Genomic DNA, 13471 nt, shown 5'->3' with positions numbered 1-13471 from the left:
AACCTCGTTGTACTGTCGCTCTGTTGCAATCTTTGAGGCCACTGCATGGGCATCATCGGCCACGTCCTCTGTAAGTAGCCCTTGTCCCTGAGGAGCCCACCCTCCAGCCTCTCTGGACTCTGAAAGATGTCAGGGATTTGATATTTTTGGCCTTCTCGCCATATTGTCCTCCCCTTGCCCGTCATGACACCCGCCGCCAACAGGACCGGACAATTCCGTCCATAGTGTTTCAACTCACAGACACAGGCAGGCAGTTTTTTTCTCAACTTTTGAAGGGCAGGCTATTTAAATAACTTGACAGCTTGACAGTTCAACAGGCCTTATCTGCCTTTCATGACCGTTTACGTCTACCCTAAAAATTCGCAATTCACACACACACTGTGGGTAAGGCCCTTCCTTCAGTGAAAATGGGGTCTGTCTAAACTCAGCCCTGAGTTCAAACTGACATTCTTAGTTTGGGCTTCTCTTATGTGTGAGTTACATTCCGCTCCTATTCTCCCACAAAAATGGGATCTGTCGGAAATAGGGGTGGAGCTTCAGGATCAAGTCCCACCTGTCATTTTAAAGGTCCCTGGAGTCTCCATGATGCCACAAAAAGATAGGCCTTTATTTTCCAAGGAGCATGCGCCCACCTGATTGTTCCTGCCAAAATGTGCTATCTCGGGGGTATCCGTATTGAAATTGATTGGCTATTTGCATCACCATTCTCCAAGTTCGCTAATACCTTGTTGGACTAAAGTTGGATAAAACAATATAGATCAAAAGTGAGCTAAGTTCTAACAAGTTCTAATCAAGCTCCCTGAAGTACATGTGCAAATGAAAGAGCTACAAGATTTTACTTCCACTGATATCAATTACCTGTTAAGATTTTGAATATATTTCCAACATAATTTATGGAATTTAATCTGTTTTACAAAGCCAAGTCTTGAAATTCTGATCTGTACATTAGGGAGAATAATATCTATTCTGCAAACTAAATAAAAGTTACAAAATAAACTCCATGATGCAGCTACATTTTATGACAGTTAACAAATAACGTGCGAGCATTTTGAAGCAGTGGCTAAGGTAGAATTCCTTACCAGCCATTTCACACAACATATTAATGAAATAGTGTTTGTCTTCAGTGTTGATTAGCCGATCGTGGAAGACTCGTTGACATTCATGGCAAAAAAGCCTAAAAATTTGTTGATCAGTTCTTACTGTACCAGGATTACACTGAAGAATTCCTGAAAGGAAAAAAAGGTTTAAAAGAAAACAAAATTCAAATGCCAGGAATCTGCAAGTGACACAAAATGATGGAAATATACAGCAGTCTGACTGGCAGTTGAAAGGTAAAGATAGGCCAGTGTGTAATGTGTAAAAAGATCATAGACATATCATCGCATCATAGACGTAATATGTTGGGTGTAGTTTGGATGTTTGATGATTACATTACACATATAGAACATATATACATAATATATACAATAGCCTGTAACTTCCGAGCCCTGGGGTATCATAACTGGAGGGTACCCCAAAGGTGCGCTAGGGAACCACTTCCCAGAAATCCCCAGGTAACGATTGCATGGCAACTGCTCAAGAAGTTCAGACTTCCATTGGGAAATTGCCCTACAATGGGAACCATCTGAAAGTGCGATATAAATCACAAACTTTGGATGGTTCTGACTGTCTTACAGTATTAGTCATCCAGAAAGAGTTAGAATTGAAACCACTTATAACTTCTGGGTAACTATAGTACTGACCACACTACCCCCCCACCACCCCCCGAACCTGAACCAGGCCCCCCCACTAGCCCCGCCAACTGCCGACACCCCATGGAACTCCCCCCGCCCTCCCAACCACCCTTGTGGCTCCCCCACCCCCTCAACCCCTCAGGGGACCCCCAACTATCCACAAGCCCACTAACATCCCTCTTCAACTGCCCCCTGCCAACTATGGGACTCCCCATACAGCCCTGACCCTGCAAGGTACCCTCTACCCCACCCCTCCAAGCGACCCCACAACTGCTCTCCCCTCCAGCCTCACTGACAACCCGACCTCCACCCTCCCCACTGACCACCCAATCCCCTTACACTGACCACCCGATCCCACCAACCCCCGACCAACCAACTGACACATCCCTGACCAACTGCCTCCCCCACATATGCTCAATACCCACCCCCAATCCACTTACCTTCTTCCTGACTTCTCAAAGTGGCTGGAACCTTTAAACTTACCTGCTTAATGGCAGTTAGTGCTGTAAAAAAGGGGCGTGGCTTCCATACCTCCAACTTTCCTGCCCTTGAGCACCCGTTGCATTACACTGGTCTCACCAAGCCCAAGTCGGAAGGTTGGGCAAGTAAGTAGCAGCTGGGTTTCAAGGTAAAAAACTAGATGCAGAGTGGCAATCCAACTCTGCCACTCCACAAAAATTACGGGCAAGTGTGCGCACATAGGCAAACTCTAATTAGAATGAAAGCATCTTAATCTTTTGATGTTTCTTTCAGTTTTCCTGAGGCCTCCTCTGACCTCAACATTTCCACATCTCCTCCATAGTTAAAACTGACAATAAGAAGCTTCTTTTTTCATGCTAAATTCTCCTCTGCCCTTCAACTCCTAATTCTCTCTAGAGTCCAAGCTCATGGCTTGTTGCTTGCATTTCTAGAAATCATTTCAAACATGTCTCCTACACTCTGGAAAAAGCCTTAAGAAAAAAAAAATCTATTGATCTACAAGTTATCCCTTTCTCGCCTTTAGCTGTTCACCTGTCATTCTATGTAACCATTCCTGTCTTTTATTTCTCTATTTTATTGATACTGATGTGGTCAGTAGAAACATAGGAACACTGAAAGTTAATTTCTTTGAACGTTATCTCTTGCTCTACTGCACCTTGTCCGCATCCTCGCTGAGCTTAAAGTGAGAATTACCACACATTCTCTGACTCTATTACACGCTTGCACAGGACTTCAAAACAGTGGAATAATTTCTTCCCTTGAATTTTCTTATCCCTTACAATGTTTAGCTTTATGAAATCCAAGCTTGATGTCAACTAATCACTACCTACTAACTTACACCCCTTTCTCTTACTATTTCAGCCGTTGTGTATTCTTGGTGATAAAGAAAAATTGCAAGTGCTGGGCAACTAATGGACCTCATCAGCATTATTGCCACTAATAGGCTAATCTACCATGTCTTGACAAGCTTTTTAGAATAATAGATCCACTTCCCATTTGAAAGACTGAGAGACATTTTTCTACACTCAGTCTTAGGATGTAAGCATTGCTGGCAAGACCAGCATTTGTTATCCATCCCTAATTGCCCTTGAGAAGGGGGCGGTGAGCCGCCTTCTTGAACTGCTGCAGTCCATCTGGTGCAGGTACACCTATAATACTGTTTGGGAGGGACATCCAGATTTTTTGACCCAGCAACAGTGACGGAATAGCAATATAGTTCCAAGTCAGTATGGTGAGCGGCTTGGAGGGAAACTTGCAGAAGGTGGTATTCCCAAATGTCTGCTGCCCTTGTCATTCTATAAGATAAAGTTCATGGGTTTAGAAGGTGCTGTCAAAGGATCCTTGGCGAGTTGCTGCAGTGCATCTTGTAGCTGGTACATGCTGCCATCACTGTGTTCTGGTGGTGGAGGAAGTTATTAAGGTGATGGGTGGTGTGTCAATCAAGTGGGCTGTTTTGACTTTGATGGAGCTGCATATATCCAGGCATGTGGAGGGTATTCCATTGCATTTTGAGAGAAATGCTTTGGCAGCTAATGGCATTTTATTTTTGGTCTCAGCACTCTGGGTCCATTGTGTCACACTGAAGAAGCTGCAGCCAGGATTTAAAAATAAATGTTCGGTTGTGGAGATAGATTTTTGGCAGCCCTTTTCATAGCTGCACAGGGCTTTGAATCTTTGGTGGACTTTCAGAATCAGTGCGGGAAAAACACAACTGAAGGCAAAACAAATAAAGGTAGGAAACAAAGCCTATGTAAACATGGGGCAGAATTTTGCCCTTGGAGTGCGGGCTCAGCAGGGGTGGGTGGGGCACCCGCAATCGGCACCACACCACGATTTCATGCTGGTGAGCCAATTAAGGGCCGCCTAGCGTGAAATGCGAGCAGCAGCGGTCAGTGCTACCTGTGCAGGCGGGGGGAGGTGGGCGAGCGAGCCGAGCACAAACTTTGCACATGCGCATGACTAAGCGCTTCATAATCTCCCTGAGGCACAGAGCTGCCTCAGGGAGTTGAAGCGCTGTTTTTAAAAAAAAATAAAGAAAATAAAAATGTCATAAATCATGTCCCTTCATGCAGCCCTTTCACATGAGCAGGGACATGTTTTTTAAATCAAGTGTAAAATTTTTATTTGATTTTTATTTGCTTTAGGAAACCTCATCCCGCCCGTGGATGAGGTTTCCTAAAAAGCGCAAAGGCCGCTTGGCATTTTCACCAGCCCGTTACGGTTGGTGTAAATTTGAATTTAATTACCTTTTTAATGGCATTAACAGGCCTTTTAATTGTCGGCGGGTGTGCTGCCGACTCCGGTGTGCGCCCACCGAATGAAATATCGCGGGACTGTGCGATGACGTCAGGACGCTTGCCCAACATCATCGTGCATCATGTTACGCTCGGCCGGGTTGGGCATGCGTGCGCCCACCGAGCTTAATAATCTGCCCATGGTGAAGCACTGCAACACACCAATTTCTGGTTAATAGCTGGCAAAGTGGAGATGTTCTTTTGTGAAACGGATAGTACTACTGGCACTCAGCCTTTACATATTATAGATTCTGGATACTTGGTTTGTTCAGCCAGGTTGGTTCCCTGCCTTCTTTGCTGCTCCCCTCATTCTCCAGCCCTAACGGTAGACCGATCGGCCCACTCAAAACTGCAATGAAGCTGTTCTGAAGGCAGGCAAAAAGAGTCCAGCACCAACAAACAGTTGCTTGTAGAAGTCAGAATTCTGTGATTGAGAATAGGCCATAAAAAGACATCCAGAGGCTGACCTATATGGTGTGCATGAGCCCTTTAAATAGAATTGATGCAAAGTCTTTGCTACCTTTTAGCATCTTGATTTGCTGAGCAAATTTATCATGTGACAAGTTAGATGCTAGTGCAGAAAAGATTCACCAAACAGGTCATACAACAAGCATACAGCCCGTAATTAAACATTAGAACAAATGTTTTTGCTATTTCTGACAGATGTTCTGGTATCTACGGTGTAGCTCGACTCAACATGGCTGGAGGACCTCTGGTGTGGGATGAGTGCACGTACACTGTTTGCCATATTGGACCATTAGTTGCCTGTTTTATGCTTGGAAATTGAACACAATGCAATCAACTTTCTAGGCCAAAGATTATTCATTAGGAGTTATGCTGAGTGGGGACACAAAGCTTTGAGTGATGTACTGCAAGGGTTAGTGTTGGAACCGCTATTGTTTCTACTCACATAAATGACCTTGATTCAGAAACTCAATGTTAACTGTGGGGGGCAGTGGAATTAGAGTAAGTAGCTTCAAAATTAAAGTATGTGAACAGAGCGATGACACAGCAAATTCGATGGAGGCAAGTGCATAATGAATATGATTGAAAAATTAGCAATTCATGTACTGATGAGACAGCAGGACAGATGCATCTTACCTTGTATGCACTTTGATAAATCCCTAAGGTTGAAAACATAATGAGACTTGGCAGGTGTAGGCAGTAGGTCAACACTCATTCGTTGGTAAATCTCAACAGCAGCTTCCACAATACTTATGGAACATTGTTTCACTGCTGGAGTAAACTCTGCCAGAAATCCATTCAAAATAGCCTGCAACAAAGGAAAAAAGGCTGAAGAAGCATGTCAGAGTGACTTGACTCAATACAAACTGGATGTAGACTGGATATTTAGAAATACAAATGAGGTTTTCCTAGAAATTTCTTACAAATTGATTACAAATATAAAATAGTTAGTATGATTAGGAATCAAAATACAGCCAGGTATGGTTGACCTGAATGTTTGCATTGACTCACTCAGAGACCTCCCTCAATTTAGCTTGCGAGGTTGGCCTTCACCCTCAAGTAGGGCCGCCTTCTTTTGGCTCACCTCTCATAGCCACAACACCAACTCTGCACATCAATGGGAGCAGAGTTGCTCATATGTCTGCGCTGTGCCACTGTGAATAGTTAGTTCATGTTTTTGCGTGAGAGCAAAGCAAACTTAGAAAACCAGCCTTCCAAAAAAGTACAAAATGAATCAGATTTCTTAATAGTTCTTTAGTAAAGGAAATTACTAACCTGAAAAATCTGTCTCAGGCTGTGCTCAGAGGGGGTTGGGAGGCACAACATGCTGAAGTGTCTTACGAAGCGGGGTGTCACTGGATTTCGTCCACCACCAGGTGGAGCACAGGCAGCAGCGACTGTAACATCCTAAAATAAAAGTTACAAATAAATTAAAGAGGGGCTCAATAGGGTGGATGTAGAGAATATGCTTCCACTTGTGGGGGAGTCTAAAACCAGGGGTTATAATTATGAGATGGGCACTCATCGAATGTGAAATTCAGGGGAACATCTTTACTTTGGAAATGGTGAGAATGTGGAGGTTGCCAACACATGAAGTGGCTGAGACAATGAGTATAGATGCATTTAAGGAGAATCTAGATAAGAACATCAGCAAGAAAGGAATAGAAGGATACGCTAATAGGGTAAAATGAAGTTAGGCAGAAGGCCCATGAGCAGCATAAAGAAAAGCATAGACCTGTTGGGCTGAGTGTCAAACTCTGCAGCACATGACTAATAATCTGCATGTAATGACGTCCTATCATTTCCTGGCTCTAAGTTTATTTCATCAAAAGCAATGCAATCATCCTTTTTTTCCATTCATTCACAGGATATGGACATTGCTGGCAAAGCCAGCATTTATTGCCCGTCCCTAATTACCTTTGAGAAGGTTGTGTTCCGCTACCTTCTTGACAGTGGTTTGCTAGGCCTTTTCAGGGGACAGTTAAAAGCCAACTACATTGCGTTGAGTCTGGAGTCAGATGTATATGGCTAGACTGGGTAAGAATAGCAGATTTTCTTCCCTCAAGGACATGAATAAACCAGGTGGGTTTTTACGACAACCCAGTAGGTAACATTACTGCTCCTCGCGTTTCGTTCCACACTTATTTAATTAACTAAATTTAAATTTTCAAGCTGCTGTGATGGGATTTGAACACATGTCTCCAGATCAATAGCCCAGGCTTCTGAATTACTAGCCCCATAGCATAACCACAATGTCACAGTTCCATGTATCTATAAACTCTCACTCATCATAATGAGTTACCATTGATCAATAACTAATGAGCCATAATAACATCAAATCCTATCTTAAGTATAAGTGAAAAAATGTTTAGGTATAAGAGAATTAGTTAAATTTGTGTATTCAGACTGAAAATGGTTTGAATCAATTCTGAAAGGCTGCACCATTTCACACATAAAAGTAATCAAGATCATCAGTGGACAATATTTAGAGAATCACAATTTGTTTTGCCAGTAACGATTGACAGCACCTTTCCATTTTTCCAAAATATCATAAACCAATTTGACTTTTATTCTTACATGAAAATATATATTGATATTTAACATATACCAATCCATAAGTTAACTTTTCTGTAAGGGTATTGTTACTATTTTGGATCTTTGTATAATCACACTTTCCCCCAATTGTCTCACAGTAGTTTCCATGGGCAGACTTTTTTCCTGATTATCCAGAAGCTACACATTTTGTGTCACCTCCACAAAGGGCTAAACAGCAAACATCCTTTGAGTGTTCAGCATACTGAATTAAACATTGGCTGATATTTTCCTTCTAGGTGCTTCTGCTCAGGCACTATACTTTTCTGGGAGTGGGAAGGATGGAAGAAATATGTGGCTCTGGGAGTCTGAAAGCCTGCAGGAAATTAAAATGACAGCAGCTCTGTGAAGCAAAATGATCCAAGCAGAATTTGGCATAAATCTAAAGATCCAATGGATGCTCATTTTACTTTTCTGATAGAACAGAATACACAGGTTGTAGCATTTCTAGGAATCCAGCAGCTTCATGGTACTCTCTTACTCATGAGTGCCAGAAACCAAATCCCAACCAAAAAAAAACCCATGAGCAAAGACTATAATTTCTATAATCTAGAACGGATGAGAATGTGAAGGGTGATTTTTGGGTTGTAATGGAATGAACCCTACTCTCAATTGTCAGCAAAGTGATTAAAGGGCTCATGAACGATGCTATCAAGTGATACTTACTTACCAATAATCTGCTCAGCGGTCCTCGGGTTCTGTCAGGATCACTTGATTCCAGACCCAAGAGTTGCCGGGCCAATAAGAGGCTGGCAGCTCTATTGAATGCAGACACCACCAGTGGCTGCTGTCAGTACTACACTCACCAAAAGCCTAGTATTGTCATTGAGTCCCAGGCCACAGGGGAATGATGGCGGTGGGAGAGGGGGGAGTGGCAGGGAAGGGACGGGGTGTCATGGAGTGGGGTCAAGGAGGAGATGGATCACAGAGTGGGCATCACGAGGAAGGGGGAACAGGGATCAGCAGTAAGGGCAGCGTGATAGCTCTCAGTGGGCTCCCCCACACTTCCTGATTCCTTAATCAGGAACCCCTGCCGGGAGCCCGCAAGCAATCTGCTGGGTTAATACCAGCGGGGACAGGATGAGGTCCTTAATGGGCATTAATTGGCAGCGGGGTGAGAAGGCAGTCACTGGGCCTTCCCGCCATGGTATTAATTGAGGTGGAGGTGGGAAGGTGCCAGGGTCCCCACCCTCCTACCTAATTAACTGCCCACACGCCATGGGGGAGGGCATTAAATTCTGCCCAGTTACTTCTCTGTTAAATTTTATGGAGAGGAAAGTATTTCTATTTGGGATTGGGAACTCTACTAAATGAGTTGATTACATGATATTCCAAGAGCAGTGCGATACCCTGGGGTGTTCACGCAGTAGGTTCTGAACGTTTGAATCAATAGCTCACTATTCCTAGCTGGTAATATTTCACCAGATGCTACATCATTGCAGAAACAAGTATAACCACAACTTCTAAATGTAAACTAATTGGTTTGCTGTAGCATTACAAATGGGGAATTAGGACTAGCTCACCATTCAGGCTAAGCTGTGTTAAAAGTAGAGGGAATAAATAAATTAAGATACAGGAGAGCAGGGAAGGCAGATGTGAGGGGGATCAAAAATAGAAACAGAGGATAGGAAGGGATGGGAGAATGGTGAGGGATTTGAAATTGCAAATAAGGTAAGTGGAAGAGGAGAGTAAAAGAAGTACACTTATGATCGGGTAAGGGAAAAAAGACACATAAGAAGAGGCTAGGAAGTGAGGGGGACATGAGGAGAATCAGAAGGGAGAGGAGAAAGGGAGAAATGGAAGAAGGTAAAAATTGTCTCAGCAGAGGAGTGGCATCTGTCTGTTTTACTTGAGTGAGAGGGGGAATGCTGGGGTGCACATACTGCGAATGAGGAGAAGGGAGCAGAGGTGGAAATCCTTCTCCCTGCAGGTGAATGTGACCACACCTTTTGACTGAGGAGATAGGATGAAATTGTGCTTAGTAGTGGTGGAGGGATTGAGTCAAAATTGTGCCCAGAGCAGTAATTCTGAACTCCTGCACTGTCAGGGTGAGAGGGGTTATGAAATTTGGAAGGGTGCATGGTTCAGCAGGTGGGTGCTTTGCCTAATTGACATTGGAAATATGATTCATTTATGGTTCTATATATTTGAAAAAGGATGGGGACTTGGAATACTAATATTCAATCTCAGTGCTTCTCCTTCCCACCCTCCCCTCCTCCCCCGCCAAATTGGACTAAATGTCACACTCGTCCTCAGTGGGGTATTTTCTATAGATCTACTTATTTGCCAAGTTATCTGAATAACATGCAGTTTTAAGTCATTTTCAGTTAATATTTGGCTACTTGTTCCACAGCTTTGCTTAATTATCTATTTGTTGCTGTTCTCAAGTGGAGCTTGCACTCATTTCCATTATCACACTTCTTGGCAATGTGCTTTTTAAAAGTTATCCAATTACTATCTTTTCATTGCTAGGCACTGAACATGGTAGGCCTGTCACATAATGTTGGATACACTGACAGCACCAACAGGTGCACTCCCAATAGAATGCTGCAACCACACAGCATTTTAAATATACACTAGAGTTTGGAGTTCTGTTAGTACGCTACAAAAAGGTAGGTTAGATTAGGCAAACTATTTGTCTATTCCTGAACAATGAATTAGGTTTATTAGTACATAACATACATTGCTGAAAGAGAGAAAATATGTTAATGCCAAAAAAGTAAAAATTGAATAAGTCAGAGCTGGAATTGTTGAAATAAAAGTACAAACTTACCCTAGTGAAAACTTACATAAGTAAAATAAAATTGAGCTATGAGGTTTCTTGAAACCTTATAAAGTTATAATATGTTTTTGTGCATCACCTGTATTTCCTTCCAAAACAGTTTCTCTCTGTCATAGAATCCACCAAAGTCCTGGTATTGTCGAAGAAGCTCAATAGGTGGCTGAGATCCATAACGATCCAATTTGGGCATGTTAAGATCATCCACAAAAATGATAACTCTCTTATTTGCTGGAGCACCTATTTGAAAAAACAACCCTTTTAATTCAGCGTTTGTGGGGCCAGTATGTATATTCATGCCATGAAACAGTCAATTAAGGCCCGCCCATTGGGACGCATGCCCAGAAGTGCTGTGCACTCCCTGTGCGGGTGGGGGGGGTTCCCTGAGTGGTTCCCTGCGCTCTTTCACGCATGCGCGTGAAAGAGCGCAGCGATCTCCCTGAGGCACGGAGGTCCTTCAAGGAGATTTGTTTCAGTCTTAAACTTTAAAATAAAGAATTTTTAAACTTTTAAAACATGTCCCCTCATGTGACACTATCACATGAGCTGGGACATGTCAAAGAATAAATGTATAAATTTTTATTAGATTTGAAAACAGTTCATGAAGCCTCATCCGGCCCGTGGATGAGGCTTCATGAAAAATGCAAAGGCCACCTGGACTCCTTGCCTGCCTGCCAGCCTTAAGGTTCGACAGGCAGCTCATTAAATTAAGTTAATTAGTTTTTAAACAGGCCTTAATAGGCCTTTGACAGTTCGGCAGGCACACAGCTGACTCAGCTGCACGCCCGCCAAACTGACAATCTAAATGACGTGCGGTGACATAGGGACGCATGCCCGATGTCACCTCGCGTCATTTTACGCATCGGCAAGCGTGCCCCGCCCCCGCTCACCGACGGGAAAATGCTGCCCAATGTCTTTTGTTTAGTAATTACAGAATATATTAAAAGATTACAACATCGTATTGTTGTATGTAATGTGGCAGGTTTCTTAACCTCAAACGGATTCTTTCATACATTCTTTCCATAGAATCTTTTTGCTTCTGAGACCCCTGAATTTTTACTGTCTAAAACTAGTTTGCAATTAATGTGAAATTTGTTACTGGTGCTGAGCAACAACTCTGTGAAAATGTAGCGATCTGAACTCATAGAAAATCTGTCTTCTCTGCTTTGCATCATTTGCCAGATCCATGACCAAGTTATGAGGTAAATTTCAGCAATAAAGCAAACTCGTTTCCCAGAGGGAAGACTTTGCGTAAAAGCAAACTGTGATCCAATAGTAGGGAACGAGAATCAATCCCAAGGAGGAGACATCGCTGCGAAATTCCCTGACATGGGACCATTTATTTCCCATGTTGTTGTTGTCAGCTTGATCAATGGCACTGGAGTTAAACAACGAGAACATCAAGGTGGCTGACTCTCTGCTATTGGCCCTGTGTATCCTCACCGACAATGCTGAAGGCAGTTAACCTGTCCTATGGCAAAAATGGAAACTCTGAGATTTAGGAGGACCGGCACTGATGACATCAGCTGGAGACTGAATCAGTAAGAATCATTTCAGTGTTTTGTATTGGGCAGCTGCCCCAGTACCTTGGACAAACTGTGTAAAACTGAGTTGTCATTGCAAAAATGATCTGGCAATGATTTCTGGTGTGGCAGAAAGCATTCTGCTCTTTGGGTACTGAATATCCTTACAAGGCTATCAGCTGATCTATTAGTGAATTGCCAGGTGAATTTCCATGCAAAAATAAAATGCAGGGCTCCCAGTGTACAGGCAAGAAGCAAAGTGTGCAGTATCTGGTGCCAGCGGCTCTTAAAAGCACACTGATCACCTTACCATTGCAGTATGATTACTACATAGCATTTACCGTACATAAATGGGCCATTCAGATCAACAGGTCTGTGCTGTTGTTTATTCTCCACAAATTGCCTCCTCGCACCCTACCTCAACTAACCCTATCAGCATATCCTTCTATTCCTTTCTCTTTCATGTACTTGTTGAGCTTCCCCTTAAATTACTCCATCTGGTGGCAAGTTTGACAATCTAACCACTCTCTGGATAAAGAAATTTTTCCTAAGCTCCTTTTGGATTTGTTAGTGGCTATCTTATATGTATGACTCTTCGTTTTGGATGGCTGCATAATTGAAAACATTTTCTCAAGCCTATCCCGTCAAACCCCTTCATACTTTTACAGGCATTTGTCAAATGACACCTCATCTTTCTCCTTTCTAGAGAAAAGAGCCCCAGGCTGCTCAGTCTTTCCTGGAAGTTATAGCCTCACAGTTCTGGTACCATTCTTGTCAATCAGGCAGATTCCCCTGTTTAGTCGATTCTTTGCTGAGGGTGGTATCTCCATCTTCTTCATCACTCCTTCCCTCTCCTCACTAACAAAGGCACGGATGTCCCTGTTCAGCTGCCTGGAGAGTCACAGTCTCCTTCAGCGTTGGTTTTTCCTCATCCCTGGAACCATCGTGATAAATCTTCTCTGCACCCTCTCAAGGACCCATTCTGGAAACTTGCTCATATGGGATGGCATATTCATAAACACTGGTCTGAGTTGGTTGGTATGTCCTTACACTCATTCTTGAATAAGGGTGTCACATTTGCTACTCTCCAATCCTCTGGCATCCCTCCTGTATTTAGGGAAGATTGGAAAATTATGGACCAAGGCTGCGTAGGCCTCATCCAAAATAAAGGAAGAGAGCAACTTGAAATGGAGACTGTACCCTTAGAAATGAAAGCTCTAGAGCAGCAGCAAGAACATAAAGAAACGAACCCTGGGCATTAGGAGACCAGAGGAGAGGGACAAATGTGATGAGGAAGGAGGTCCTTCCCCCAGCATAAAATCTACCGGAACAGGTGAAACCATGTGAGCACGTACCAGTGCCAGAGGAAATTGTGACTTCCTAGGCAGAAGGTGAGGAACATTTGTGTCTTCGTCAGGGAGGAGCTCACACTTTGCTCCACTTATGGCCATGCCCTGCCAGTAGCAATCAAGGTTACTGTGGCCTTGAATTTCTTTGCCACTGGATCCTTTCAAGGCTCAGCTGCAGACGTCTGCGGTATCTCACAGTCGGCTGCATCAGCCAGGTGACAGTTGTCCTCTTCATCAAAGCTGAAGACCACATTAG

At 43.3% G+C, this 13471-nt stretch overlaps 1 protein-coding gene across 1 annotated transcript in view; it reads right to left on the bottom strand.

Annotated features, from left to right (window-relative positions):
• Positions 1 to 13471, bottom strand: part of dnah6 (dynein, axonemal, heavy chain 6) — a 424069-nt gene that overhangs the window by 222255 nt on the left and 188343 nt on the right. The window contains exons 37-40 of the mRNA XM_078570618.1: positions 10426 to 10583; positions 6248 to 6379; positions 5609 to 5780; positions 1080 to 1226 (exon numbers count right to left, since the gene is read on the bottom strand). Of these exons, the coding sequence (XP_078426744.1) occupies positions 1080 to 1226; positions 5609 to 5780; positions 6248 to 6379; positions 10426 to 10583 (609 nt within the window). The remainder of the gene's footprint in view (positions 1 to 1079; positions 1227 to 5608; positions 5781 to 6247; positions 6380 to 10425; positions 10584 to 13471) is intronic.

Source organism: Cetorhinus maximus, chromosome 2, assembly GCF_964194155.1.
Source record: "Cetorhinus maximus chromosome 2, sCetMax3.hap1.1, whole genome shotgun sequence".
NCBI lineage: Eukaryota > Metazoa > Chordata > Chondrichthyes > Lamniformes > Cetorhinidae > Cetorhinus > Cetorhinus maximus.
The sequence above is the reverse complement of the archived record's forward strand: the minus strand, read 5'-3'. Positions and strand labels throughout refer to the sequence as shown.